Source organism: Cervus elaphus, chromosome 24 (genome assembly GCF_910594005.1).
Source record: "Cervus elaphus chromosome 24, mCerEla1.1, whole genome shotgun sequence".
NCBI lineage: Eukaryota > Metazoa > Chordata > Mammalia > Artiodactyla > Cervidae > Cervus > Cervus elaphus.
This window is the reverse complement of record NC_057838.1, coordinates 22980641-23008085: the sequence shown is the minus strand read 5'-3', so window position 1 is coordinate 23008085 and position 27445 is coordinate 22980641. Positions and strand designations below refer to the sequence as shown.

Here is a 27445-nt window from a genome sequence, read left to right as displayed (position 1 = left end):
TTGATTTAGTCATACCTGAATAGCCTAGTGATTTTCCCTGCTTTTATTCAGTTTTAGCTGGAATTTTGCAATAAGGAGCTCATGATCTGAGCTACAGTCTGCACCAGGTCTTGTTTTTGCTGACTGGATAGAGCTTCATCTTCAGCTGCAAAGAATATAATCAGTCTGACTTTGGTATTTGCCATCTGGTGATGTCCGTGTGTAGAGTCATCTCTTGTGTTGTTGGAACAGGGTGTTTGCTATGACCAGTGCGTTTTCTTGACAAAACTGTGTTAGCCTTTGCCCTGCTTCATTCTGTATCCAAGGCCAAACTTGACTGTTATTCCAGGTATCTTTTGATGTCCTACTTTTGCATTCCAGTCGCATATGACGAAAAGGATATCTTCTTTTGGTATTAGTTCTAGGATGTTTTGTAGGTCTTCATAGAATAATTCAGCTTTAACTTCTTCAGCATTAGTGGTTAGGGCATAGAGTTGGATTGTTGTGATGTTGAATGGTTTGCCTTAGAAGTGAACCAAGATCATTCTGTCATTTTTGAGATTGCAACCAAGTACTGCATTTCAGACTCTTGTGTTGACTATGAGGGCTACTCCATTCCTTCTAGGCTTAGCTCAGATGGTAAAGAATCTGCCTGCAATATGGGAGACCTGGGTTCAATCCCTAGGTTGGTAAGATGCCCTGAAGAAGAGAATGGCTACTCACTTCAGTATTCTGGCCTGGAGAATTCCCTGGACTGTATAGTCCATGGGGTCACAGAGAGTCCGACATGACTGAGCGACTTTCACTTTCACTTTCCATTCCTTCAAAGGGATTCTTGGCCATAGTAGTAGATATAATGGTCATCTGAATTACATTCGCCCTTTCCTGTCCATTTTAGTTCACTGATTCCTAACATGTCGATGTTCACTCCTGCCATCTCCTGTTGACCACTTCTAATTTATCTTGATTCATGGACCTAACATTACAGGTGTTGTATTGTTGTATTGTTCTTTGCAGCATCGGGATTTACTTTCACCACCAGACACGTCCACAGCTGGACATTGTTCCCCTCTGGCTCAGTCTCTTCGTTCTTTCTGTAGCTATTTCTCCGCTCTTCCCCAGTAGTGGACACCAGCAACCTCGGGAGTTCATCTTTCAGTGTCATCTTTTTGCCTTTTCATACTGTTCATGGGGTTCTCAAGACAAGAATACTGAAGTGGTTTGCCAGTCCATAAATTGGTAGAAAACATTTCAAGGTAGCACCGTACATCTTTAGTTTCTCTCTCAGAAGATGAACGACTGAAGTGACTTAGCAGCAGCAGCAGCACCAGATGAAAGTAGATAAACTTAGACCTTTTAGCAATTAGTGTTCCAGTATTTTATCTTATTTGAAATTGTCTGGATATTCAGTTAGTTCCTATCGTTTAACTTATTTTTAAACTTACCAAAACTTGGAGGGACTGCTTTAGATGAAAGTTTTCAAAACATGATTAGTCCTGTGGGATTTACCAAAAAGTTCTTATTCCAGTTACCTTTACTTCAAAATTTCATCATATCAGGTTGTTTTCCATGTTGACAGATTTTATAACAGAAACACTGTGCACTTACTGACTTCTGGTAACCCTCGGTACAGTGAAAGTGTTATACTTAACCTCGGTGTCTCTAAAGACAGGTTGGTATTGATTAAGCACACAGGTTTAAGCCAGACAAGCCAATTTCTATAGAACCAGAGATCTCATAGTTTCCCCGCTTGAATTTAAAACGCACCTCTCCTTTTTTCCCCTCAGTCTAGGGTCTACAGATCAATCAAGTACTTGCTGAGAGCACAGACAGAGCAGTTACATTGCAGAGGGCGAGGAGAGATGCAGGCTGCTCCAGCTCAGGCAGGAGGGGAAATGCAGGCTCCTGTCTTTTCTTCCTGTTCTTTAAAATCCCTCCAAGTACCCCAGGGCTGCCGTCTCAGGCCGTGTGGTCTATGTTTGTATTTCAAGGCTTAAGTGCTCCACCGTGCCCGCGGTGTCCCAGAGACTTGCAGGAACAGCTGGACAAAACTGCCACAAAGACAGCAGTCACAAAACCTAAAGACACCGAAAGCTTTCAGATAAAGGGGCCGTAGTGTAGGGGTGAGGACTGAGGAAGAGGTAAGGGGAGGGGGCACAGAAAGACTGGAAAACAGAGAGAGTGCTGTTTGTACCCGCCCCCTGCCGGCGTCTGTTCAGGCACCAACCAGCACTTTTCCGGGAAGGGCCAGTGAAGGAGGGAGCCCCCTGTCCACTGCCCACCCGACGATCTGCCCAGAAACCAGCCAGTTGTTTGTCTGTGGGACTGCGACCCAAAGGTGGGACTCTGACCGCGCAGTATATAGTATATATAGTGTATAGTATATAGCAGTCTGCCACTTCATCCTGTCCCCAGCAGGGCGTCTCTTGGTGGCAGGAAATAAAGGTGAGAATATTGGGACAGTCAGACTTGCAGCCACTACACGACCTGAGGGTGGAACCTCTGTGACTCTCGTGAGTCTCCTGGGGGAGCCCTCTGGACCGGGGTCTGTGCGGTGTGAAGTGAGCTGCTCCACCTCTGCCCGTCACCCGCCAGAAGGAGCAGTCTCACAGGCTGAGAGGAGGGATGCTGTAGCTGCCCGATGTCCACTCTTGGGAGGGTAGGACAGAGAGAGAGAAATTTCAGGAGAGGGAAAGGACAAAGGGGAGGGGGAGGCGTTGCCTGAGTGAGGCATTGAGGCCCCGAGGGCCAGGAAAGCAGCCTTCAAACGCGGTGGTGCTGAAACGAAGGGTTCAGGTGGCCGCTTGTCACCCATGGGCAGCTGCATTCCATGGTCCCAGAGGGGCCCAGGTCCTCTCCCCAGAAGGGGACAGGCCCCATGTTGGGCACTGCAAAATATGTTGCCAACCAGCTTCTTGGCCTCCTTGATCAGAGGCCAGATGAAACATTCAGGCAAGGCTTCTTGGGCCCCTGCTGCAGCGGGGGTCAGAGGGACACAAGACAGGTTCCCTTGGGCGCTCCCCACTCACTTTCAATCTCTGGGTGTCCTTTGCCCCAAAGTGGGTCTCTTACAGGCAGCCTGTTGTAGGCTCTAGTTTTTTAATCAAATCTGCCACTCTGTCTCTTTTGATTAGAGCCTTTAGTCTATCAACCTTTAAGGGAATTATTGATAGATACGTATTTATTGCCATTTTAACCTTGTTTTCCCAGTTGGTTTTGTATTTCTTTGTCTTTCCCCCCTTTTTTTGTTTTTCCTGTTGTGGTTTGATGGTTTTCTTCTGTATTATGCTTGTGTTCCCTTCTTGGTTTGTGAGTCTGTTGTGTGTTTTTCATTTGTGGTTATCATGCTTTTCAAGTTTGTTAGCTGCATCCTATATCTGCTTGCCTTAGGCTGGGAGTCATACAGGCTCAAACATGTTCTAGGAAGTGAACAAATATATATACATTTTCTTTGCTCCCTCACATTGTATGATTTTGATGTCCTTTTTTTTGCATCCTTATGCTCATCCTTTTGGTGTTTTCACAGTGGTAATTATTGATACTGACCAGGGTTCTTGGCCTTCCTTAATTAGTGGAAACTGACTGAAGGCCATACAAGAAATTCAGGTATAAGGCTTTATTCAGGCTTTTGCGCTGGCTGCAGAAGTGAGTGAAAACAAATAACACGTTCCCTTGCGCACTTGCTCCCCAAGTGGGGGACGAGCTTGTTCCTTCTATGGGGTGAGGGTAGGGGTGTGTCAGGGGTCAGTGGCGGGGGTGGCTTAGGTGGTTTGCCCACCTCTCTGGTGGTGGTGAGTGCAGTGGGGGCCTGCACAGCGCCTGCTTTTGCTTGTGACACCCGGGTTTTGTTCTTGGCTCTTCAGAAATGGCATCTTTTTTTTTTTTTTTTTGCCTTTTTTGTATCTTTTGGTCCCAAATTTGCCTCAACTGTACATGCACAGGATTGTTTTTAGTCCCAGTATTTTGTAGCTTGAGGAGAGGTGTGTCCAGGGCCAGGCTTTGCAACACTGCAGCAAAGGGTCCCAGGTCCCAGGCGTATCTCATGACTTTCACAGATGGTGTTTTATTTTTTTGTTTCTAATCTATATACTGGCTTATTTAGGGATTTGCTTTTCAATTGTGAATTTCTATTTTCTGTATATTCTTACTTTTCTATTTAGAGAAGACCTTTCTATATTTTGGGCTTCCCCAGTAGGGCTCAGATGGTAAAGAGTCTGCCTGCAGTACAGGAGACCTGGGCTCGATTCCTGGGTCAGGGAGATCCCTTGGAGAAGGGAATAGCAACTTTCTCCAGTATTCCTGCCTGGAGAATCCCACAGACAGAGGAGCTTGGCGGGCTACAGTCCATGGTGTTGCACAGAGTCAGACATGACTGAACGACTAACACTTTCAATATTTCTTTCAGGATATATGTAACATTGCTATATTCTTTTACTTTCTGGTTGTCTGAGAAATTGTCTTTCCTAGTCTAAATGATAATTCTGTTGGGTAGAGTGTCTTAGGTTGCAGATTTTTCCCTTTCAAGACTTTGAGTATATCTTGCCATTCCCTTCTGGCCTGCAACTTTTCTGGCTGCAGCTCTCAGAAATCAGCTGCTAGCCTTATCGGGGTCCTTGCTGCCTTTGGCTTTCTCTTTCTACCTTTGTAATCTTTGTTTTTAACCTTTGCCATTTTCCAAATAGTATGTCTTAAGTTTACCTTGTTTGAGAGCTTCTGTGCTTCCTTACCTGAATATGTTTCCTTCTTTAGCTTTGGGAAATTTTCAGCCATAATTTCTTCAAAAACATTTTCAATCTCCTTTTCTCTTTCTTCCCCTTCTGGAAAGGGGCTTCTTCCCCTATTATACATAGCTTGGCATGCCTTTTATTATCCCATTGGTTTCTTATGGGCTTCCTAGGTTGTGCCAGTGGTAAAGAATCCCCCTGCCAGTGCAGGAGATGCAAGAGTCGCGGGTCTGATCCTTAGGTTGGAAAGATCTCCTGGAATAGGAAATGGCAAGCTCCAGTATTCTTGCCAGGAAAATTGCGTGGACAGAGACGCCTGGTGGGCTGCAGCCCATGGGGTCACAGGAGAGTCAGACACGACTGAGCATGCATGCACTAGAACCTACTAGGTGTCTTACATTGCTTTCATTTTCTTTTAAAATTTGGCTTTCTGTCTGCTGTCCTGAGTGGGTAATTTCCATTATTCCAATCTTCCAGGTCACCTATTCATTCTTCTGCATTATTTATTGTGCTATTCATTGCCTTTAAATAGTTTAAATTTAATTAAACCATTTAAATTAAATTAAACCATTTAAATAAATGGTTCCTCTGCCTTTTCTAAAACAAGCTTGAACATCTGGAAGTTCCCAGTTCACATATTGCTGAAGCCTGGCTTGGAGAATTTTGAGCATTACTTTACTAGCACGTGAGATGAGTGCAATTGTGCGGTAGTTTGAGCATTCTTTGGGAAAAGGCAATGACTAGCACAACAACATGGCGGGAAATCAAATTGCCAATATCTGCTGGATCATCGAAAAAGCAAGAGAGTTCCAGAACAACATCTATTTCTGCTTTATTGACTATGCCAAAGCCTTCGACTGTGTGGATCACAATAAACTGTGGAAAATTCTGAAAGAGATGGGAATACCAGACCACCTGACCTGCCTCTTGAGAAACTTGTATGCAGGTCAGGAAGCAACAGTTAGAACTGGACATGGAGCAACAGACTGGTTCCAAATAGGAAAAGGAGTATGTCAAGCCTGTATATTGTCACCCTGCTTATTTAACTTATATGCAGAGTACATCATGAGAAACTCTGGGCTGGATGAAGCACAAGATGGAATCAAGATTGCTGGGAGAAATATCAGTAACCTCAGATATGCAGATGACACCACCCTTATGGCAGAAAGTGAAGAGGAACTAAAGAGCCTCTTGATGAAAGTGAAGGAGGAGAGTGAAAAAGCTGGCTTAAAGCTCAACATTCAGAAAACTAAGATCATGGCATCTGGTCCCATCACCTCATGGGAAATAGATGGGGAGACAGTGGAAACAGTGTCAGACTTCATTTTTTTGGGCTCCAAAATCACTGCAGATGGTGATTGCAGCCATGAAATTAAAAGACGCTTACTCCTTGGAAGGAAAGTTATGACCAACCTAAATAGCATATTTAAAAGCAGAGACATTACTTTGCCAACAAAGTCCGTCTGGTCAAAGCTATGGTTTTTCCAGTGGTCATGTATGGATGTGAGAGTTGGACTGTGAAGAAAGCTGAGTGCCGAAGAATTGATGCTTTTGAACTGTGGTGTTGGAGAAGACTCTTGAGAGTCCCTTGGACTGCAAGGAGATACAACCAGTCCATCCTGAAGGAGATCAGTCCTGGGTGTTCATTGGAAGGACTGATGCTGAAGCTGAAACTCCAGTGCTTTGGCCACCTGATGCAAAGAGTTGACTCATTGGAAAAGACCCTGATGCTGGGAGGGATTGGGGGCAGGAGGAGAAGGGGACGACAGAGGATGGGATAGCTGGATGGCATCACTGACTCAATGGGCATGGGTTTGAGTAAACTCTGGGAGTTGGTGATGGACAGGGAGGCCTGGTGTGCTGCAATTCATGGGGTCGCAAAGAGTCGGACACGACTGAGCGACTGAACTGGACTGATTCATTGCCTTTAGTTCAGTTTTCATCTTAGCGAATGAGTTTTCTAACTTTTTCTTGGTTCCTCTTTCTAGTTTCTAGTTCCTTTTTATAATATTCTTCACTTCTATTGATTGACGTTGTTGTTCTGTCGCCAGGTTGTGTCCAGCTCTTTGCAAATCCATGGACTGCAGCATGCCAGGCTTCCCTGTCCCTCACCATCTCCTGGAGTTTTCACATGCAAACTCATGTCCGTTGAATCAGTATTGCCATCCAACCATCTCATCCTCTGTTCCCTTTTCTTCTGCTTTCAATCTTTCCCAGCATCAGAGTCTTTTCCAGTGAGTCAGCTCTTTGCATCAGGTGGCCAAAGTATTAGAGCATCAGCATCAGCCCTTCCAGAAGAGTATTCAGGGTTGATTTCCTTTGGGATTAACTGGCTTGATGTCCTTGCAGTCCAAGGGACTCTAAAGAGTCTGTTCCAGCACTACAGTTTGAAAGCATCATTTTTTCATTGCTCTACCTTCTTCATTGTCCAGCTCTCACATGCGTACATGATAACTGGAGAGATCATAGCCTGGATTATATGGACCTTGTTGGCAAAGTGGTATCTTTGCTTTTTAACACACTGTCTAGGTTTGTCATAGCTTTCCTGCCAAGAAGCAGTTGTCTTCTAATTTCATGGCTGCAGTCACCATCCACAGTGATTTTAAAGCCCAGGAAGATGAAATCTGTCAGTGCTTCCACCTTTTCCCCTTCTATTTGCCATGAAGTGATGGGACTGGATGCCATAATCTTAGTTTTCTTTTAACATTGAGTTTTAAGATGGTTTTTTCACTCTTCTTCACCCTCATCAAGTGGTTCTTTAGTTCCTCTTCACTTTCTGCCATTAGAGTGGTATCATCTGCACATCTGAGGTGGTTAGCATTTCTCTGGGCAATCTTGATTCCAGATTGTAACTCATCCAGTCTGGCATCTTGTATAACATGCTCTGCGTATAAGTTAAACAAACAGCCTTGCCGTACTCCTTTCTCCATCCTGAACCAATCAGTTGTTCCATACAGGGTTCTGACTGTTGCTTCTTGACCCACACACAGGTTTCTCAGGAGACAGGCAAGATGGTCTGGTATTACCATCTCTTTAAGAGTTTTCCACAGTTTGTTGTGATTTACACAGTCAAAGGCTCCAGTGTAGTCAATGAAGCAGAAGTAGATGTTTTTCTGGAATTCCCTTGCTTTCTCTATGATCCAGCGAATTTTGGCAATTTCATCTCTCGTTCCTCTGCCTTTTCTAAATTCAGCTTGTACATCTGGACGCTCTCGGTTCACATACTGCTGAAGGCTAACTTAGAGGATTTTGAGCATTACCTTACTAGCGTGGGAGATGAGTGCCATTGGTGGTGTGAACATTGTTTAGTTCTGCCCTTCTTGGGAATTGGGATGAGGATTAACCTTCTCCAGTCCTGTGGCTGCTGCTGAGTTTTCCAAATTTGCTGGCATGTTGAGCGCAGCACTTTCATAGCAGCATCTTTTAGGATTTGAAATAGCTCAGCTGGAATTGCATCACTTCTACTAGCTTTGTTCATAGTAATGTTTCCTAAGGCCCGCTTGACTTCACACTGCAGGATGTCTGGCTCTGAGTGAGACTACACCATCATGGTTATCAGGGTCATTAAGACCTTTTTTGTACAGTTCTTCTGTATGTTCTTTCCATCTCCTTGATCTCTTCTGCTTCTGTTAGATCTTTACCATTTCTCTCCTTTATTGTGCCCATCTTTGGATGAAATATTCCTTTGATATTTCCAGTTTTCTCAAAGAGCTCTCTAGTCTTAGCCTATCTGTTGTTTTCCTTTATTTCTTTGCATTGTTCATTGGAGAAGGCCTTCCTGTCTCCCCTTGCTATTCTCTGGAACTCTGCGTTTAGTTGGGTGTACTTTTCCCTTTCTCCCTTGCTTTTTGCTTCGTTTCTTTTCTCAGTCGTTTGTAAAGCCTCCTCAGATAACACTGTGCCTTCTTGCATTTCTTTGGGATGGTTTAGTTCACTGCTTCCTGTACGGTATTACAGACCCCTGTCCATAGTTCTTCAGGTGCTCTGTTTACGATGTCTAATCCCTTGAATCTATTCTCTGTTCGTCACCTCCATGTATATTTGTAGGGGATTTGATTTAAGTCATACCTGACTGGCCTGGTGGTTTTCCCTGCTTTTTTAGTTTAAGCCTGAATTTTGCTATGAGGAGCTGATGGAGAGGATCGCCATTCCCTCCTCCAGTGGACCGCGTCTCGTTAGAAGGCTGCACTGGGACCCAGCCGCCTCGGGGGGCCTTACACGGCATGGCTCACAGCTTCACTGACTTGCACAAGCCCTTTTGCCATGACAAGGCAGTGATCCTTGGAGATTTCTGTCAATAGCCTTTCTTAATTCCTTGAGTATTTTCATTATCTCCATTTTGAAATCAGTGTCTATTAGGTCTGTTTCATTGTTCTTTCTGGGGAATTCTCTTGATCGTTTAACTGGGAGCGCTTTCTCTGCCCCTTCATCCTCTTGCTATGTGGGGCAAGGAGAAACCGTTACCTACTGCTGGAGGAGTAGTCTTGGAGGGCTGTCTATATGTGGGCCTGTCCCTGTGTAGCTTGTGTGGGTTTAATATAATGTGAGGACTGGTTTTATTTTTTATGTATTTGGCTGCATGGGTCCTAGCTGTGGCGTGCAGGATGTAGCACGTGGGGTCTAGTTCGCTGACCAGGGACTGAAGCCGGGCCCCCTGCATTGGGAGTACTGAGCCTTCACTACTGGGCAACCAGGGAAGTCCCGGGAGGGCTGTTCTCAGTACGGGCGCCTGTTGGCTCTTTGCCCTGCAAGTGCTGGGCGCTCTCCCCGTGATACAGTGGGTGTGCAGATGCAGCGGCTGGTGCTGGGCGATGGACTTCTCAGTGGTAGTGGTAGCTCATGTGCAGCCCAGAAGCTTCGTGATGGGAGTGGAGGTAGCGGATGGCTGCTCCTGGAGGCTGGGAGGGGGTAGCCCGCAGCTTGAGACTGCTCCTGCAGCGACTAGTGCCCGCTCTTGGAGCTTGTCCTGCCACCCGCAGCCTCACGAGGAAGAACGGCTGTGATGGCGGGGCCTCTGCTCCCCTCGCGCGCCCCCCACACAGTGGTGCCTGGCCTCTGCGGCGGCTCGGGATTCCTCCTCAGAGACCATCGCGTGTGGTCACACCAGGCTGCAGCCCCTCACGGTGTGTGCACACAGCACCCCGTCCTCCCCCAGGCCCGCTCTCCGGGGGTGCAGAGCTCTCTGGTCAGGCCTGTCCGAGCTGACCGCTACAGACCAGGCCATGTTCTGCTCTGAGGCTCTGACGCTCCGCCTCCATCCTGGCCGATCTCCCTGCTGCTGAGGGGACTTCGCAGCACGCAGGACCTTTCCTCCTCCACAGCTCCCTCCCTGCGGCATGGTCCAGTCTCATTCTGCGCTTGCTTTCTTTTTGTCCTTCTTGGTTACATGCGATTTCCTTGCCCTTGCAGAGGTCTGAGGTCTTCTGCCAACATTTAGTAGATGCTCTGTGAGGGTCCCTCCACACCTAGATGTATCTTTGATGTACCTGCGGAAGGAGGTGAGCTTCACATCCTGGTGTTCCACCATCCTGAATGGCTCCTGTATCACACAGTCCTTTTTATCACACAGACCTTTTTATCTATTTAGGGAATTCTTGCTCACTCTGGGATAATTAAATATATGGTCTTTTGTTAGCTCCTAAAATGCTTATATGTAAATCTCTTGTCCACCTGAGATTTAGTTTTGGTATATGGCGTTATATTCACAATTTCTATGTATCTGATTCTTCCATATTACATTGTTAACTCTGTTTTTTGAATTTATCCAGTATTTTTTGCTCAGTATTCTTTTCCTCAGACCTTTCATGGCATACGGACCTACTTCCTCTTTCAGTGGGGCCGTGGATGGAAAGCTTTTTGTTTTGTCTAATCCATCTTTATTTTGATAAGTTTCTTTGCTGGGTTTAAAATTCCAGAGTTGCAGTTACTTTCTCTAAGTGCATTGAAGGTCTACCAATCGTTGGCTCCTACTATTGTTGAAAATTTGTCGGTCTTTTTTTTTTTTTTGCTTCGCTGTGCAGCTTGCGGAGATCTAGGGATTAAACTGGCATCCTTGGCCATGAAAGTGTGGAGTCCTAACCATTGGACTGCCAGGGAATTCCCTGTCAGCCCTGTAATTTGTTACTTTGTGGTGATCTCTCCTCTGTCTCTGAGTGCTTTTAAGGTCTCTTTTCTTTGGTATTCTGTTTATCTCAGGTGTAGATTTTGTCAGGCTTCCTGGAGCCGAGGCTTGGTATCATTCATCACTTTTGGGACGTTCTCTGATACTTTGTCTTGAGAGTCTTCAGATACTGTCTCTCCCTGTTTCCCAACGCTTCTGCAATTTTAATTACGTATTATTTTCCTCTGCTCTGCATAAGCTTCCTGTTTGTTTTCATGTCGTCAGGCTGTGCTCCCGATAGTTCTACCTTTTAACTGCCTTGCCAGCTTTGTCCGCTCTGTTCAGTTGATCTTGGTTTTTGTTTTAGGACTTGTTTTTGATTTTTTGGCTGTGGTGGATCTTTGTTGCTGCACGCGCGCCTTCTGTAGCTGTGGTGAGAGGGAGCGAGTGGCGCGGGCTTCTCGCGGTGGCTTCTCTTGCTGCACGGCCCGGGCTCAGAGCACGCCGGCGGCAGCTGCAGCTCGTGAGCTCAGCACTTGTGCACGGGCTGGGTTGCTCTGCGGCACGTGGGATCTTCCTGGACCACGTGGGATCTTCCTGGACCACGTGGGATCTTCCTGGACCACGTGGGATCTTCCTGGACCATGTGGGATCTTCCTGGACCACGTGGGATCTTCCTGGACCAGGGATCAAACTGGCATATTGGGTTGCATTGCAAGGTGGATTCTCAACTACTGGATCACCAGGGAAACCTGGATCTTGATTTTTTTAATTTCAATTCTTGTATTTTTTATTTTTAGACATTTTATTTGGTTTTTTGGAAATCTCCTTGATCATTTTTTAATATGAACTTTTTAAAAATTCTGATTTTAATTTTTAAGGTTGAGTCAGAATCATTTTCCCCATTGTTTACCATGAAATTTTTACCCTCATCCATTAGTATATTAAAATACAAAAGACCTTGTGTCACATGACCTTGCCAAGGGTCCAGATAAAGTTCTACTGTTTTTCCTTTCATATTTTTAGTTTGCTTTCCTTGCCTCACTACAATGTTTAGAACCCACAATACAATGTCAAATAGAATGAGTGAGCATGGGAGTTGTTATTTTTTTCTGTATTGTGGAAATTATGCATTTACTGTTTCACCATTAAACATGATGCTAGTTGGAGGTTTTTCATTGATAGGTTTTTCAGATTAAGGAAGTTATTTTCTATTCCTAGTTTGCCGAGGGTATTTTTTGTGTTTTTTTGACTGTGCCACACAGCCTGTGGGATCTTAATTCCCCAACCAGGGATTAAACCTGCACCCCCTGCGTTGGAAGTGTGGAGTCTTAACCACTGGATTGCTAGTGTTACGACAGTCTCTGAGAGTTTTTATTTAAAAATTGTTGTTGTCAAATACTCTTTCTGTGTCTGTTAAAATGATTATTTTTTTCTCATTTATTCTGTCTATATGGTGAGATTTTCCAAATGCTAAATCACCTTATATTCCTGGCCTAATCTCTTCTTGATTATATTATTTTCATATTGCTTGATATGCTAATTTTTTGTTAAGAATTTTTGCATCTGTGACCCACAAGGATGTTGGCCTAAAATTTTCCTTTTTTAATAATGTTTTCTCATCTTAGGGTTAGGATAGGGTTATGCTAGTCTTGTAGGAATTACTCTGTCTTCCTTTATTTTTTGAAAGTTTATGTAGAGTGTTTGTTGTTTCTGTTTGTTGTTTCTTCCTGTTTTTTAAGTTGAACTGTAGTCGATTTACAATATTGTTAGTTTCAGGTGTATGGCAAAGTGATTGTTACACACACGTTCTTTTTCAGATTGTGTTTTGTTCTAGGTTGTCACAAGATATTGAATATAGCTCCTTGAGCTGTAGATTAGGTCCTTGTTTATATCTGTTAATCCCATACTCCTAATTAATCCCTTCCTATCTGCTTTCCCCTTTGGTTACCATAAATTTTTTTTCTGAGTCCTTCTGTTTTGTAGAAGTTCACTTGTATTATTTTCTAGATTCCACATGTAGGTGAAATGAATTTTGTCTTTCCATGATCATTGTGATAGTCTGTGACTTACTCTATGTTTTAATACCTTTTAAGTGCACTGTACATGCTTACTGTTTTATCATCTTTACTGGAATTTTCAGTCTTTAAAACTTGGTAGATACTGTGTGATTTCTTCTGGATTCTAATTCTTGGTGCCTAGTTTTGACCACAGAGGTCCTGGTTCTTTACCTGTGAGGAATTATTTGAAGTCTAAATTGAAGATGAATTTCTCCAGAGAGAATTTGCCTTTGATTCTAGGAGGGACCTGGAGGAACAGTTAGCCCTGGAATCAGTTTAAATTAAAACCTCCACAGACTTTTCAGGCAGCCTGCTTAGCGTGAATCCTGGCTGCAGAAGGGGCACGTGACCTCCTGTCACAGTCCCCATTTGACCCCATTCCTAGGCTTTTCATAGTCTGCACAAACTGAAGTCCATGAATCCTGCAGTTCCTCCGGTGTCTTAGTTCATAGAGGGTTTCAGAGCTCTTGTCACTTCTCTGGCTTCCTGCTTTGTATTGGATTGTGATCTTTGAGTACTCCGTAATCTTTTGGCAATTTCTCGTTCCATTGTGAAAGATTAATTCTGTCTTACTCCTTCCTCGTGTGTGTTTTCAGCAGGAGTTTCCCATGTGGGCGCCTTTGCTTATCTGTCGTCTAGTTCTGGTGCTTGGTGCTCGGGGGGCAGGGAGGTGTTGGGGGGGCCCGTCCTGACCCGTGTCTTGTTTTCCAGCTCTCCGGGAGATGCTGCATAACCACTCCTTTGTGGGCTGCGTGAATCCCCAGTGGGCCTTGGCACAGCATCAGACCAAGTTATACCTTCTCAACACCACCAGACTTAGGTAAATCGGTGCAAACACGAGAGGCGCAGAGCTGCTGGGAGGGTGGTCTGCAGGCAGAGCAGGAGAGGCAGGGGGGAGCAGGGAGACCGTCAGAAGGGCCCAGCCTGAGTCAGACACGCGCGGGTTCTCGCCCAGGCCCAACCGTTTACCGCTCATGTGACCACGGCCAAGTCACTCTGATAACTGAGTCTCGGATTTCTCTCCTGTAAAAGTGGGGTATCACTGTTAATTCACAGGGTTTTGTGAAGGTAAAATGACGTGAGACCCCTGGGTTTGGTTGGCTGCTGTGAGCCGGGTGTTGAGAGTGTGGAGCTGGCGGGGCTGTTCCAGCCTGTGTGGTGGACAGCAGGGGCCGCGGGCTGCTCTGCGACGCCGGCTCTCAGCTGCTCAAATCCAGCTGACTGGATTTAAAGCTGGGACCAGGTCCCGTGAGCAGGGGCGGATTGAATTCAAGTAGTGGGGAGGGGGGCAGAGGTGAGCACCTGGGAGATTCTGAGGGAGAACCCGCTCCCCCCCTTTCTAACAGGGCACCCCGCTGCACACAGTGAGAGGAGGGAGACCACGTGGGCCTTGGCCCGAGCCAGCGCGGCCTCCAGGGCAGGGAAAGTGAGAGGCCCTGACCCCTCTTTCCTTTCAGCTTTGGGGTGGAGCCAAGGCCTATTCTAGCCCCGAGGAGCCAGTGGGGTCCATGAGCATGGGATGGGCCAACTCAGCAGTCGCCCTTTGCCCAGCAAGTGTCCGATGACATTTATGGTGGTTTCCAGGAGTCTTGGCGGATGAGCTCCTGTTGAGTCTAGAACCTCTGTTAAATACGACCTCGAATCGGTAGTTCAGGTGGGCGGCGCTGCCACCCTCCACCCCTGGACACCGTCGCTTGGCCGTCGTGGGGCTCCGTCCTGCTGAGGCCTTGCAGTGCCGCTTGGCCCTGAGTGGGGTGGCCACACGAGACAGACCCACGTGACCTCCCTGAGCTAGAGCCGCCCCACTGGGGAGCTTGCTGCCGGCACACCCCGGCCTTGGATGCCGGTGACTCCTTCCTCCTAGGCTCGGAAACCCTTGGTGAGCTCAGCTCAGGGCCACTGTCTGTCTTCAGGAGCCATGGGCTCTCCCAGGGAGCTCTTACCGGTTATTGGGGATCCTGCTCCCTTTGTTTTTTCTTTGCCAGGAAATCTAACTGCATGATTTCCAAGATCCCAAATCACAATTGTTTCGGTTCTTTCACTTTACGATTACAAACCTAGGGCAGTCCTGGAATCCTAGCTGCTAATAAATGTGAAGTTTCCCAGCGAGCATGTGACCGGGGTGAGAGCAGGGGTTTTAGACTTGGCTCCCTCCCTCCCCGCCGACTGACCCGGGACCAGCCAGCGGCTCTCCGGGTACCGCGGTGTCCCTGCTGCCGCGCTTTGTCTACGCTGATAGCCAAGTCTTTAAACAAGACCTGTGTGGTGCAGATCTCTTCCATGACTGTAGAGTACAGTTACTTCAGTTGTTTCTGCAGGTAGTTCAGTACATTGTACACAGCCGCCTACACCACCCCCCCGGCCCCCTGGTCTGTCCCCTGCCGACTACACGGGGAGTCCCCTGCCCCCGGTACAGCCCACACTTCTAGATGGTGGGTGGTAAAAGAAATGGCTTATATGATCCTTTGCCAGTGGGGAAAAGTGAGCAAAAACTCCGTGACTTTGTCACCAGTGGGTGTCAGAGCCTTTTACAGCCAGAAAGGTGGGGACAGCGCGCGGTGACGGCGGGGCAGACGGTCTCCATGCTCTGAGCGGGCAGACGCCGCCTCCCTGGTGGTGCAGAGCCCAGGGCTGCTGGCGAGGCCGCCGCGAGGCAGTGCGTCTTCATCCCCACCAGGTCTTGGGTTCTCTCTCCTGTTTTGTCCCTGCCCCCTGGCTCTCAGCATATTCTGCTTTTCCTTAAATTAAAGTCACTTCATTTTTATTTTCAGTGAAGAGCTGTTCTACCAGATTCTCATTTATGATTTTGCCAATTTTGGGGTTCTGAGGTTATCGGTAAGTCTACTTCCTGCTTCTCATTTCTGAGACCAACAGCTGGTCATTTCTGAAAACAGCCCTGCCCCTTTATCTTATTTGCTGTATAATAAGTGTTTCTAAATGTGATTAGAACAGTTTATGTATGAGTTTCATATGGAAGTATCCTTATAATAGTTTTATACAAAGCAGAACAGTCATTTGGTAGCCAACTTAAATGTTTATTATTATAGAAACTAATACATATCTACTTAAAACTTAAGAGATAGAAGCAGAAATAAACATTTTGTAAAGCCTGTGACCCAGACACAACCCCAGCTAACAATTTTAGTCCATTTCTTTCAAAACCTTCTCATTGATTGCCTAATTTTAATTTAAAATTAAAAATCATGCTATCCATGTAGTTTGTATCTTCTTTTTACATCTGACATACAGAAAAGCCCTCTGGAATTTTTATTGGGATTGTGTTGAGCCTATACTATAGATCAATTTGGGGAGAAAAATCTCTCAGTTTATTTCTTAACAGTCACAATTTTTGGATACTATTGTAAAAGGCATTTTAAAAAATTGTCAGTTTGTTGCTATTATATAGAAGTACAAGTGTTTTGGTAATTATGTCTTGCAACCTTGTTAAACTCACTCATTAGCTGTAGCTTTTTTATTGATTCCAGCAAATTTTCTAGGTGTATGATCATAGCATCTGTGAATAAAGACAGTCTTATTCCTTCCTCTCCAACCCAGATGCCTTTTCTTTCTCTTGCTTGGTTGCACCGGCAAGAACCTAAGTACAGGCTAAGCAGAAGTGGCGAGAATGGAAATACTCTTATTTTCAGTCTTGGGGGAAGCGTTCAGCCTTTGACCATGAGTATGCAGGTTTTTGTAGATGGCCCGCGGGGTGGCTGAGGAAGTTCCCTTCTGTTCCTCGTGTGCTTCAGGTTTTGATTTAGGCAGGGAGGCTGAAGTTTTTTCAGATGCTTCCTCTGTGTCTGTTCAGATAATTGTATGGTTTTCCTTTTTTTAGTTTGTTAATATAGGGAATTATATTGATTGGTTTTCATATTTTAAACCAGTCTTGCATTCCTGGGATAAGCCCTGCTTGTACATGATATATTACCCTTTTTATATTTTACTGGGATTGACTTGTCATAATTTGTTTACAACTCTTAACATTTGTATTCATGCATAAGACTAGTTTTTGGTCTAGTGCTCAGTTGCGTCCGATTCTTTGTGACCCCACGGACTGTAGCCCACCAGGCTCCTCTGTCCATGGGCTTCTCCAGACAAGACTACTGGAGTGGGTTGCCATTTCCTTCTCTAGGGGATCTTCCCAGTCCAGGGATCAAACCTACATCTCTTGCGTCTCCTGCATTGGAAGGTGGATTCTTTACCACTAGTGGCACCTGGGAAGTCCTACTGGTTTGTAGTTTTCTGGTATTGTCTTTGTCTGGTTTTGGTATCAAATACTGGCTTCATGGAATAAGTTGAGAAAGTTATTCCATCTTCTGATGGAATTTATTTACAGTTTGTTTATGCTTTAGAGTTTGTTTACAGTTGTTTATGCTTTAGATGTTTGGTAGAATTCATCAGTTGAAGCTATCTGGGCCTGGAGATTTCCTTATAGGAAGATTTTTAAGTAAAATTTTTAGTGATATAGAGCTATTCATGTTAGCTTTGAGGGGCCTTTAAAAATACTTGCCCATTTAGGTTTTCAAATTTATTGGCATGAAGTTGTTCATAATCTTTTTTTATTCTTCTAATGTCTGTACATCTGTAATGATGTGACCTCTCTCATTCCTAATATTGGTAATTTATGTCTTCTTTTTAACTTGATCAGTCTGACTGAGGTTTGTCAACCTGGACCCAAAGAACTGACTTTGGTTTCATTGATTCTTCTGTTGTTTTTCTGATTTCAGCTTCACTGATACTTGCTCTCCTCTTTATTTCCTTTCTTCTACTTAAAGTGCTGTAAAATTTCCCCAAGTGCTGCTTTAGCAGTCCCACACATTTCGATAAGTTTTCATTTTCATCCAGTTCAGAATACTTCTAAATTTCCTTTTGATTTTTTTTGACCCTCACATTATTTAGAAGTATATTATTTAGTCTCTGGTTACTTGGAGTTTTCTCAGAGATCAGCTATTGATTTCTAATTTGATTCCATTTTTGCAGGGAACAAAGTTGAATCCTCTACACTTATTGAGACTTGTTTTATGGCCCAGAGTATAATCGGTGTTGGTAATATTCCATGTGCATTTGAAAAGAATTTGTGTTCTGGTCTTGTTGAGTAGAATGTCCCACAAATGGCAGGTGTCTCAAATTGTTGGTGACACCGACGTCTTGTATATACTGACTTTCTGTCAGTTATTGGGAAAAGGATATGGAAGCCTCCATGTAACTGTGTATGCTTCTCTTCACTGTTCTGTTTTACTCTTCAAGTATTGTAGAGCTCTGTTACCGAGTGCATAAACATCTAGGATGGTTAGGTCTTTCTGTTAATTGACTCTTCTGTTATTATGAAAAAGTAAGAACAATATACTGTGGGTTTATAACATGTAAAATGTATTAATATGACAACAGTAACAATATTCAAAGGGGAGAAATAAAACTTAGGGATCTTACCTTTCACAATAGATTTCAATCTCCTTCCTAATCAGATGATTTACCTGAACGTCCTTCGCTTTAACATACTTCCCCCCCCGCCCCCCCGCCCCCCTTGCTTTAGTAAGGCCGTAGGAAGAAATGAAGGCTCGGCCTCGTGAGTTTCTAGAAATACGAAAGCGAGGTCTTTAGAGCCGCACGGGAGGGAGTGCCTTCCAATGGCTGTGCCTTTCTCGGCTCTTCAGCAGGTCTGTGCGCCGGTGACGCCGTCTCTGCTGAAATGGCCATTGGTGAGGAGGACAACCTTGTTTTGTAGATTTTCAAGTGTTTTCTTTGGGGGAATTGAGGAATGAGTGCTAGATTTGTGGTCTTGTGGGAATTCAGCCAGTGTTTGAAAGCCCTGTTAATGCTTGCTCCTAATGTTTTTGCCCCTTCCTAGGAGCCAGCACCGCTCTTTGACCTGGCCATGCTCGCCTTAGACAGTCCCGAGAGTGGCTGGACAGAGGAGGACGGTCCCAAGGAAGGACTTGCCGAGTACATTGTCGAGTTTCTGAAAAAGAAGGCTGAGATGCTTGCAGACTACTTCTCTCTGGAGATTGATGAGGTGGGTGACGGCCGTTTTTGTCCCCCTTGACCTCTGGGACTTGGTTTGCTGTGTTCAGTTTGTGAGCAGACCTAAAGAGAACCCCCAGAGAAGGCTCTCTAAGCATTTGGCTCTGCTGCCCCCAGGCCCCAGCCTGGTCGCCCAGAATGGCAAGTCTGAGGACAGGACCTGGAGCAAGCGCCAGGGAGATGGAATTGGTCTAACAGCATGGTTTCTTATCCCCCTTGTCTAGGAAGGGAACCTGGTTGGATTACCCCTTCTGATCGACAACTATGTGCCCCCGCTGGAGGGTCTGCCTGTCTTCATCCTCAGACTGGCCACTGAGGCAAGTGATGGAGCTCGTCCTGCTGACAGTCCTGTGGGGGGATGAGTGTTGGGGGTATGGGGGTGCAGGCTTGCAGCTCCACCATCGTCTGTGATGAGGAGGAGGAAAAGCTAACGAGGCTAAGGCCCCTCTCGTCCCCACCCACCCTAGCAGTACTCAGCAATTCTAGTCTACAGCTTTCATGCCTAAAAATCACATGTCCTTTTTAAGTCGTCTGTTATCTCCATTTAGAAATGAAATGTGTTTAAAGCATGTACATATGTTGACTTATTGAATTCTCTCTTTGGACCAGGTGAACTGGGATGAAGAAAAGGAATGTTTTGAAAGCCTCAGTAAGGAATGTGCGATGTTTTACTCCATCCGGAAGCAGTACGTGTCTGCAGAGTCGACCCTTTCAGGCCAGCAGGTATGAGGGCAATACACACTGGCGCTCCAGAACTGGGATGGGCGCTCACACGAGCCCGCCCCTCTCTGAACTCCTACGATCCAAGGCACAGCAGCTTTAACACAGTGGTCAGCTCTTAAAAATTTTATCTCCTCCTGAAACGCTACTGGGAGGTACCCCTAGAGTGATCTCACTGTCAGATGTACAGACAAGCCACTGTAGTGAGAAGCAGGTGGATTCCAGGGCCCGGGCCAGTGTCTCCCACTGTGAGCCTGGAAGGAGGTGCGGCCGCAGCCGGCACGTCCTGGCCAGTCGCCCCGTCTCTTGCGGCCTGTGCCTCACTCTGCCTCTGACACTGCTACGCCAGACGGACCTGGCTTAGTGGGTCAGGTTCCCAGCTCTTCTTAAGAGAGGGCCCTGGGTTCTTCATGTTTCCATGTCAGATGACAGCGCTTTTCAATCCACAGCTATTTTGGAGGTTTTGTTTGGGTGAGGAGAGGTGACTGAAACACAGGCAGTCCTTAGACATTTTGCAAGTTCTGTTTCAGACCACTGCAATAAAGCGAGTTCACAAATTTTGGGGTTTCCGAGTGCATATAAAATGTTACGTTTACACTGTCCTGTCTGTCAAGTGCTTTATTAAAGCATTGTGTCTTAAAGCCAATACATGTCCCCACATTTAAAAATGCCGTCGCAAAGATGCCACCAGTAGATTTGGTGCAGGGTTCCAGAAACCTTCAGTTTGTGTTTAAAAACAAAACCACAACAGTCTGCAAAGTGCAATAAAACAAGGTCTGCCTGTGGTGTCAGATGGACATGGAGTCACTTTATACACAGAACCACCTGGGTGATCACACCCGTCCTGAGATGACGTGCGGTGCTCCAGTTTCAGGGTGTGTTCAAAGGCTCCCAGAGCCTGTGGTGATTTTGGAGTGTACTTCCTACCGCTGCCATTCAGGCAGCACGGTCAGGAGGAGACATTATTTTAGATGCTGCTACGGTGAGCACTGTCCCCGAATGGAAACAGCTTCCATGGGGGGAAGCATCACAGAGCCACGGCTGAGTCTCTTCACCCTCTCGTTGCTGTGCTCAGGCCGCAGGATCCCTGCGAGGCTGGCCTGGAAAAGAGACCTCTCAGGCATGAGGTCGCACAGCCCCACTGTAAGCCCCCACAACTCTCCAGGCCCGGCGTACCCTGGGACGTGGACTCAACCTTGTCTCTTCCAGAGTGAAGTGCCCGGCTCCTCTGCAAACCCCTGGAAGTGGACTGTGGAGCACGTCCTCTATAAAGCCTTCCGCTCCCACCTGCTGCCTCCGAAACACTTCACAGAAGATGGGAACATCCTGCAGCTCGCTAACCTGCCTGATCTGTACAAAGTCTTTGAGAGGTGCTGACTGGTCGCCTGGGGACTCTGGGGTGGTTTGTTCTTCCTTCTCTGTCCTGATGTCGGTAGGTGGAACTTTCACCTCACGTACGCCTTCTCACTAGGAGCATTGCTTCATGTGTGGCAGACTGACTATAAATAAATAGCCAAATTTGTCCTGAGCATGATTTATTTAATTTCATTACAAATGAAATTTACCTAGATCCATTTTCACCTAGTGTATACCTGATTGTGTTGAAGACTGCCAAAAGCAGTTTGAAAGCCTCTTGGACATCTGGTAAGTCTAAATGGCCTTGAAAATTTTATATAGATCATGCATTGATTTGATTCTTTATATTCTGATGCATTTCTAATATCAGGTGATAGACATTATGTTTTTTATGCTTTTAAAAGGCACCTGAACCTATAAGAGACTCTGATGGTGTTGTCAGTTCAGCTTTCTACATGGTCAATCTATTAGTACCTTTAATAACTAATTAATTTAGTCTTAGTAAAAAAAAAAAAAGTTGAACAGTCTTTATGCAATGCATAACAGGCATGAGTTTGTAAGTTAGCCTACTTTGTTAATGGCTATCAATTATACCAGCATATGATAAAGGCATTTCTAGGCATTCTTGTTTGAAGGGTGTTATAAAAATACAAACTTGAATTATCAGTGCCATTAAAAATAAGCTTAATATGAGCCTGCATTAAAGAAATGTGCAGTCAGCACCGGGAGGAAGAATGCCTGTAGTTTGGAAGTAAGTGCAGCTCACAAGGCTCAGTGAAGAAAGTTCTGCAGAAAAGAAGTGGAGCCATTCCATTTGGAAAAGACAGGGACAAGGACAGACAGCCCTGGGAGCAAGACAGGCTGAGTGACCACGGGCGGAGAGGAGGAGGGACTCCCGGGGCCTGCAGCTGGACCACACAGCATGCCGGCGCCAGGTGTGGGATTCTAGGACAGATCTGCATCCCAGAACATGCCTCCCCACCGCCCCTCCTACACACCACCTGAAAGAAAACTTACAGGAAATCACCTCAATTCAGGACATTGGTTTCCATATTTTTAAAACAGATAATTATTCTAAAGAAGAGAATAATTTTTAGAGATTTTATTCATATTTAAGTTAACTTTATTACCTAGTTTCATGTCTAATTTTATCTTATGTGGCCTTAATTCATTAGACTTCCCCCGTATTTTTTGTGTAAACACATTGAAGATATAATAATCACTTCCATGAAACCACCTCAATTCTGAGAACAACAGAGAATCACAAATACTGCAACATGGCTACACACTCCACGGCAAAACCCTCGGAACTGGGTACCTTTAAGGATGAAACCAAAGTTCTTAAATTCTGTGTTTCAGATTATTCTTCCTTAAGGAGAGAGGAGGGGCGTGAGCGCCATGATTTGTTTTAAAGGCTCCTCTTAACAGAACGAATGTGTCAGTAGCCAATTGTAGTCAGCAGAAGGGTGTGTTTAACAGACTCTTCAGGCTGACCTCCACCTGCCTGGCCTGCCCTTCCTTCTCCATTGGGCTGGTCTGAGGTTTCATTCCACAAATAAGCAGCAGATGAAAATACTTTACAAGATACAGCACAGCTGATGTGAAGACTAAGGGACCCTACTCTTACTTTAAGAGCAATAGGCCCTGGGCGCCCCTGCCCCATGCAATAAAACAAGTTTTATATACACTCCCCATATCCTTTTCTAACATTTTCTTATATAAATTTAAATATCTTACAAAAAAGGCTTTTTCCTCCAAACATACAAATTTGAGTGAAACATATATTCCCCACCTGTGAACTTGTTTCTTCACTAAATATAAACGCTACCTGATATTAAGGGTAAGTGTCTCTTGGCCCCTGGAGATCACTGTAGTCTGAATTGCACCGTGGAGAAGGCACTTGTGTTTCTGAGGTCTCCAGGAAGTATCTCAGTGGGCGCTGAGCCGCTGTCCTCCAGAAACGGGCCCAGTCACTGAGGCGGCTGGGGAACAATGGTGAGTAAACTTGATTCTAAAATTACGGAAATAAAAAGTAACGGCATGGACTAGTTCTTAGTCTAGAATCAACTACACACAAAATGTTCATTCATGAAGATTCAAACCGGTTTCATTCTCTCATAAATTATAAAATACCAAGTGGCTATCTGAATGACAAAGCCCAAACAGCCCTGAGAGGGGCCTGCGCTGCTGGGCGGGTGGGCCTACTGCTGGGCCAGCAGTGCGGTTCTGTTGGCCTTCATCTTCTCCAGCCGCTTGGCCAGGTGGCTGTTGGTCATCTCCATCTCCTCGATCTTGTCCAGTGCTGTTCGGAGCTGCAAACGGGAAAAGAGCGGTCACTTCTCATGGTCAGAGACAAAGCCCGACATGGCTTTCCTCTGCACTCTCGGGGAAATGGAATTACTGCCGGGGGTGGGGTGGGGTGGAGGGGGTGGTCTTAAATGTCTTTTTTCAGCCAGCCAGAGGTGTGAACCAGTGGTGCTGAGAGAAAGGGCATACAGACATACAGAGACATAACCTCATTTAAAACAAAAACTTTTCTGAGCAAAACGTAAATGGCAGTCCCCGTGCAGGTCAGAAAACCAACACAGAGTAAATGATTCTACTGCTGTGTCATTAAAGACTGGAGCCAGGATGAAAATCCTTACACAGCAAAGAATGTATTTCCAAAGGAGTTTTTTTTTAGGAACGTATTTCGAGAAGCATACTGGGTGCTCCCACAGCACCCAGTAAGTACCTCTCTTTGTAGCTTCCTCTTTTCTGCTTTCAGTTCATCCTCGACTTTCTCCGCATTCTCAGCAGCGGTTTTGTATCTCAGCACCTGCCCCTCCAGGCGGTTGATCTGTAAATACGAGAACACAGTCCTCAGGGGCTGGCACTAGGAGCCACCAGTTTTTTTGCAGCCAAGATGCAAACACGACATCACGACAGATTCCAAGTAACCTAATGCTAGCAAGCCCCTTCAGGGTGAGTCGGAGGTCCTCTCAGAACCCAGCTGCTATGGAGAGGATGAGCTGTGCAGTCATCACAGGGCCAGTTTCCCATGTTCAGTTTTATGATGACTATATTGTTCAAGAGCCACAGTAACATCCCGGGAGGAGACTCCCAGAATGGAGAAGTCGTTAGGCTTTCTGAAATGTACAGGAAGGGAATATATTATAAAGGGCCATTTTCTTGAATTGGCTCCAAGAAATGTAAGTATAGCTTTGGTCTTCCTTCATAGAGAAGACTGAAGTTCACTGCTGGCTTCTCCACTTTAATATGGAGCTGTTCTAGAGATCCAGCTGCAGACACAGCTCAGAGAAACCTAGGCACTCACGGGGTTAGCCACTGAGAGGCAGGAAGCAGATGTGTTGTCAGGGGGACTAAAATCACTTGGTACCTTTCACAGGAAGGACTTACGCTTTGCTCCAAGGTGGTTATATCCTGTTCCGCTTTAGAAAGCTTGAACTTGTATTCACTAATTTGTCTGTTGGCATCTCCTAGGAGAGAAGAGAATAAACCACCTCTTGCAGGGATGCAGGTGTGAGGAGAGGCAGGGGGACCCGCCTGCTGCCCAGTAGAGGGCTGTGTGGCGAAGAGCACGCAGGCCGCCGCTGCCGTCAGCCCGGTCCCGGCGCGGTGCTGCGGGCCGCTCCAGCGCGTGCTCCCACAGCACCCAGAAGAGATTCTGGTGTGTGCGGGTGGAGCTTGGAGCAGGGAGCCCGACTCTGAACGCAGCAGGGCCCCTGTCCTGGTTCCCCTTCTGCCCACCTCTGATCTCTTAAGTCTAGCAGCCATTAAGGTCCTCAGTTTTCACCTTCTTCATGACCCTCTAAAGTTAACTGTAGCTTCTCCTTCCTTTGTTCCTTTTTGCGCTCTTAGGACATTTATCATGTTTTCCTCACGTTATATAGAACATAGGAAAACACAGGTCCCCTGGTGCCTCAGCTTTTTGCGTCTACCTGTTTCCAGCTAAGTGCTCTGCACATAATGTACGCTTAATATTTGCTGAAGTAAATGCTTTTCAGTAGTATGTTGTGATAATGCGTTAGGGATAGAGCTGGAAATCATCAGCTGTATATCTGACCTAGAAGCAAACTATTTAAAACAAGAAGTTTAGAAATGCTGGGGGAGAAAAATTCCTTCCAGCCATCCATATTTAACAGAAACGTTAATGGTAGTAAGTTAGTTCTAATGAAGCCTTTGTCCAAAAAGGCCTACGTGGCCTCACTCAGAATATGTAGATGAAAAGGTCATGGAGGAACCAGTTATTTTAAAATAAGTTATTAGAAATGCCTTATTCAAATTGGAAAAATAAAAGTCTCCCCTGTGTGGATTATACATTCTCCATATACAGATGTCTCCCTACTGTGGAATACTGTGAATACAGTAGGTGTTTTACAATATTCAGTAATATTGGGTCAAAAACAGGCAGGAAAACTGAATGGGCTTACTTTGTGGCCTGTTTTAAATTCCATCTAGTAAAGTCAAGACTATTTCTGGGAAAACTCTAAAACCACTCTGCATGGTGTGAGTGAGTTCTGAATACATCCCTCCAATCATCTAAGATAAACTCCCCAGAAAAACTTATCAGTAGGAAGGAGGCTTACAGATGACAAAGGAATGTGAAAAAGGACAGTGTCGTGATGTCACTAGCTGCAAGATGTTCTAGAAATCATGTCACCCAGGAGGGGAGAGCACTACCCAGGACAGCAGCTAGAAGCAGGCTCTTCAGTCCGTGACTGACTGGGACAGCTTTTCTGGTCCACCTCAGGGCTGATGTTTGGAACCACAGGCCCGAGCAGCCCGCTCGCACCCCACCCCGGGGAGTGCGCCGGCCCAGCCTCACTCTGCATCTCGATGAGCTGCAGGTCTGAGCCGTTCTGTAGCTCCGCCAGGTCGCCGGCTGTGCCTCCGTCGCTCCTGGAGCCCTTCTGCCGCTCCTCCTCCAACTGCAGCTTCAGTTTCCTAATCTGAAGAGGAAGTAAGGGCTCATCAGCGAGGTCCAGCCTCTCAAATGAAACAGATGCTTGGCCCCATGGCCGCATCTTAGAATAAGGCCACAGATAGTCACTCAGAGACCCTCTCACTGTCTCAGGTGCTGGAGGCCAGCTATGAACAAAATGATCAAAAGGAGTGAGCTCCAGGACCGGGGGTCTTAATGAAAATAGCCAAAAAATAGCCATATTTCATTATTTGTGTTCATCTGTAGAAAAGCACATCTTTGGGTATTTTTAAATTTTTGTTTAAAATGGAAAATCCCACCATCAGTTGGATGTTTCTTGTTCTAATTTGAGAGTTAAGTATTCTTATTTAGAAAGCTGTATACACAAATAATTGGAAATATATTTTTGAGTTTGGCTACAAAATTTACCTTATTTTACCCCCAAATAAAGGCCATTTAGCAGCTTACTCATTAATAGCCCCAAACAAGAAACTGTTGAAATGTCCATCAACGGAAGGATAAAGCAAACAGTAGTTCATGTATATACAGTGGATTACTGCTCGGCCAAAGAAGCGAACATGCTGCTAACACATGCAGCAAAATGGTGAGTTTCAAGCTAAGTATATGCAGTGCAAGAAACTCCAGAAAATACAAACCGAAGAGGCAAAAAGGTACATTGGTGGTTTCCGGAGAAGGGGAGGAGGTGGGAGAGGAAGGAGGGTTACAAAGGGACACAGGGACTTGGGTTATGCATGTTTTTACCCTGTGGTTTCATAGGTTGCTGTCCCCCCAAAGTTCCTGTATTACAGTCCTAAGCTCACTGCCTCATAATGTGATCTTATTTTGGAAACAGTCACTGCAGAGGCTCTTAGTTGAGATGAAATGACACTGAAATAAGGTGTGCCCTGAGTCTAGTATGCCTGGGTCCTTAATCAGAAGAGCACCACATGGACAGGGAAGCCGTGTGATGGCAGAGAGAACACTGTCACCAAGCCAAGGGACCCAGCGGCCCGCCGTCTAGAAGAGAGGCCTCCCCCACAGGCCTCAGGAGGAAGCTGCGCTGCGGACACAGGACCCCGGGCTCCTCGCCTCCACAGTGGAGACTGCCTCTGTCCTGCGGTCTCTGTCGTGGCGCCCTTGGAGACTAATCTCTGCACACTGTAAGTGTGTGCCCAGCTGGCACTAGCGGTAAAGAACCTGCCTGCCAGTCCAGGTGACCTAAGAGATGCGGGTTCAGGCCTGGGGTCAGGACATCCCCTGGAGGAAGACACAGCAGCCCACTCCAGTGTTCCTGCCTGGAGCATCCCATGGACAGGGGAGCCCCGAGGGCCACAGTCCGTAGGGCCACACAGAGTCGGGCACGACTAAGCATACACAACAGCTGATTTTATGCCAATTATAAGCTATCTACATTAAAAAAAAAAATAGAAGATAAACTTGAGGGACTTTGGACTGGGAAAGAAGAAGGTCCAGTTGGAGACAGCAGTTGCATGAATGGAAAATGAGATGGACAGAAATGAGCTGCATGGGGAGGCCTCTAGCCCACCCTGTTTCCACACTG

At 45.8% G+C, this 27445-nt stretch overlaps 2 protein-coding genes across 26 annotated transcripts in view; one reads left to right on the top strand and one right to left on the bottom strand.

Moving 5' to 3' along the window:
- Nucleotides 1-21132, top strand: part of MLH1 (mutL homolog 1) — an 83570-nt gene extending 62438 nt beyond the window's left edge. The window contains exons 14-19 of one of the 2 annotated variants that reach the window (XM_043885724.1): nucleotides 13575-13683; nucleotides 15635-15698; nucleotides 18712-18876; nucleotides 19109-19201; nucleotides 19494-19607; nucleotides 20814-21132. In XM_043885724.1, the coding sequence (XP_043741659.1) occupies nucleotides 13575-13683; nucleotides 15635-15698; nucleotides 18712-18876; nucleotides 19109-19201; nucleotides 19494-19607; nucleotides 20814-20981 (713 nt within the window). In that variant the 3' untranslated portion in view covers nucleotides 20982-21132. The other variant, XM_043885725.1, reaches the window with a different exon arrangement.
- Nucleotides 21133-22047: 915 nt separating this feature from the next.
- LRRFIP2 (LRR binding FLII interacting protein 2) overlaps nucleotides 22048-27445 on the bottom strand; it is a 110182-nt gene continuing 104784 nt past the window's right edge. For all 24 annotated transcript variants that reach the window (XM_043885726.1, XM_043885731.1, XM_043885737.1 and 21 more), the window contains 4 exons: nucleotides 25789-25912; nucleotides 24360-24439; nucleotides 23695-23799; nucleotides 22048-23272 (listed from right to left, as the gene is read on the bottom strand). In XM_043885726.1, the coding sequence (XP_043741661.1) occupies nucleotides 23162-23272; nucleotides 23695-23799; nucleotides 24360-24439; nucleotides 25789-25912 (420 nt within the window). In that variant the 3' untranslated portion in view covers nucleotides 22048-23161. The remainder of the gene's footprint in view (nucleotides 23273-23694; nucleotides 23800-24359; nucleotides 24440-25788; nucleotides 25913-27445) is intronic.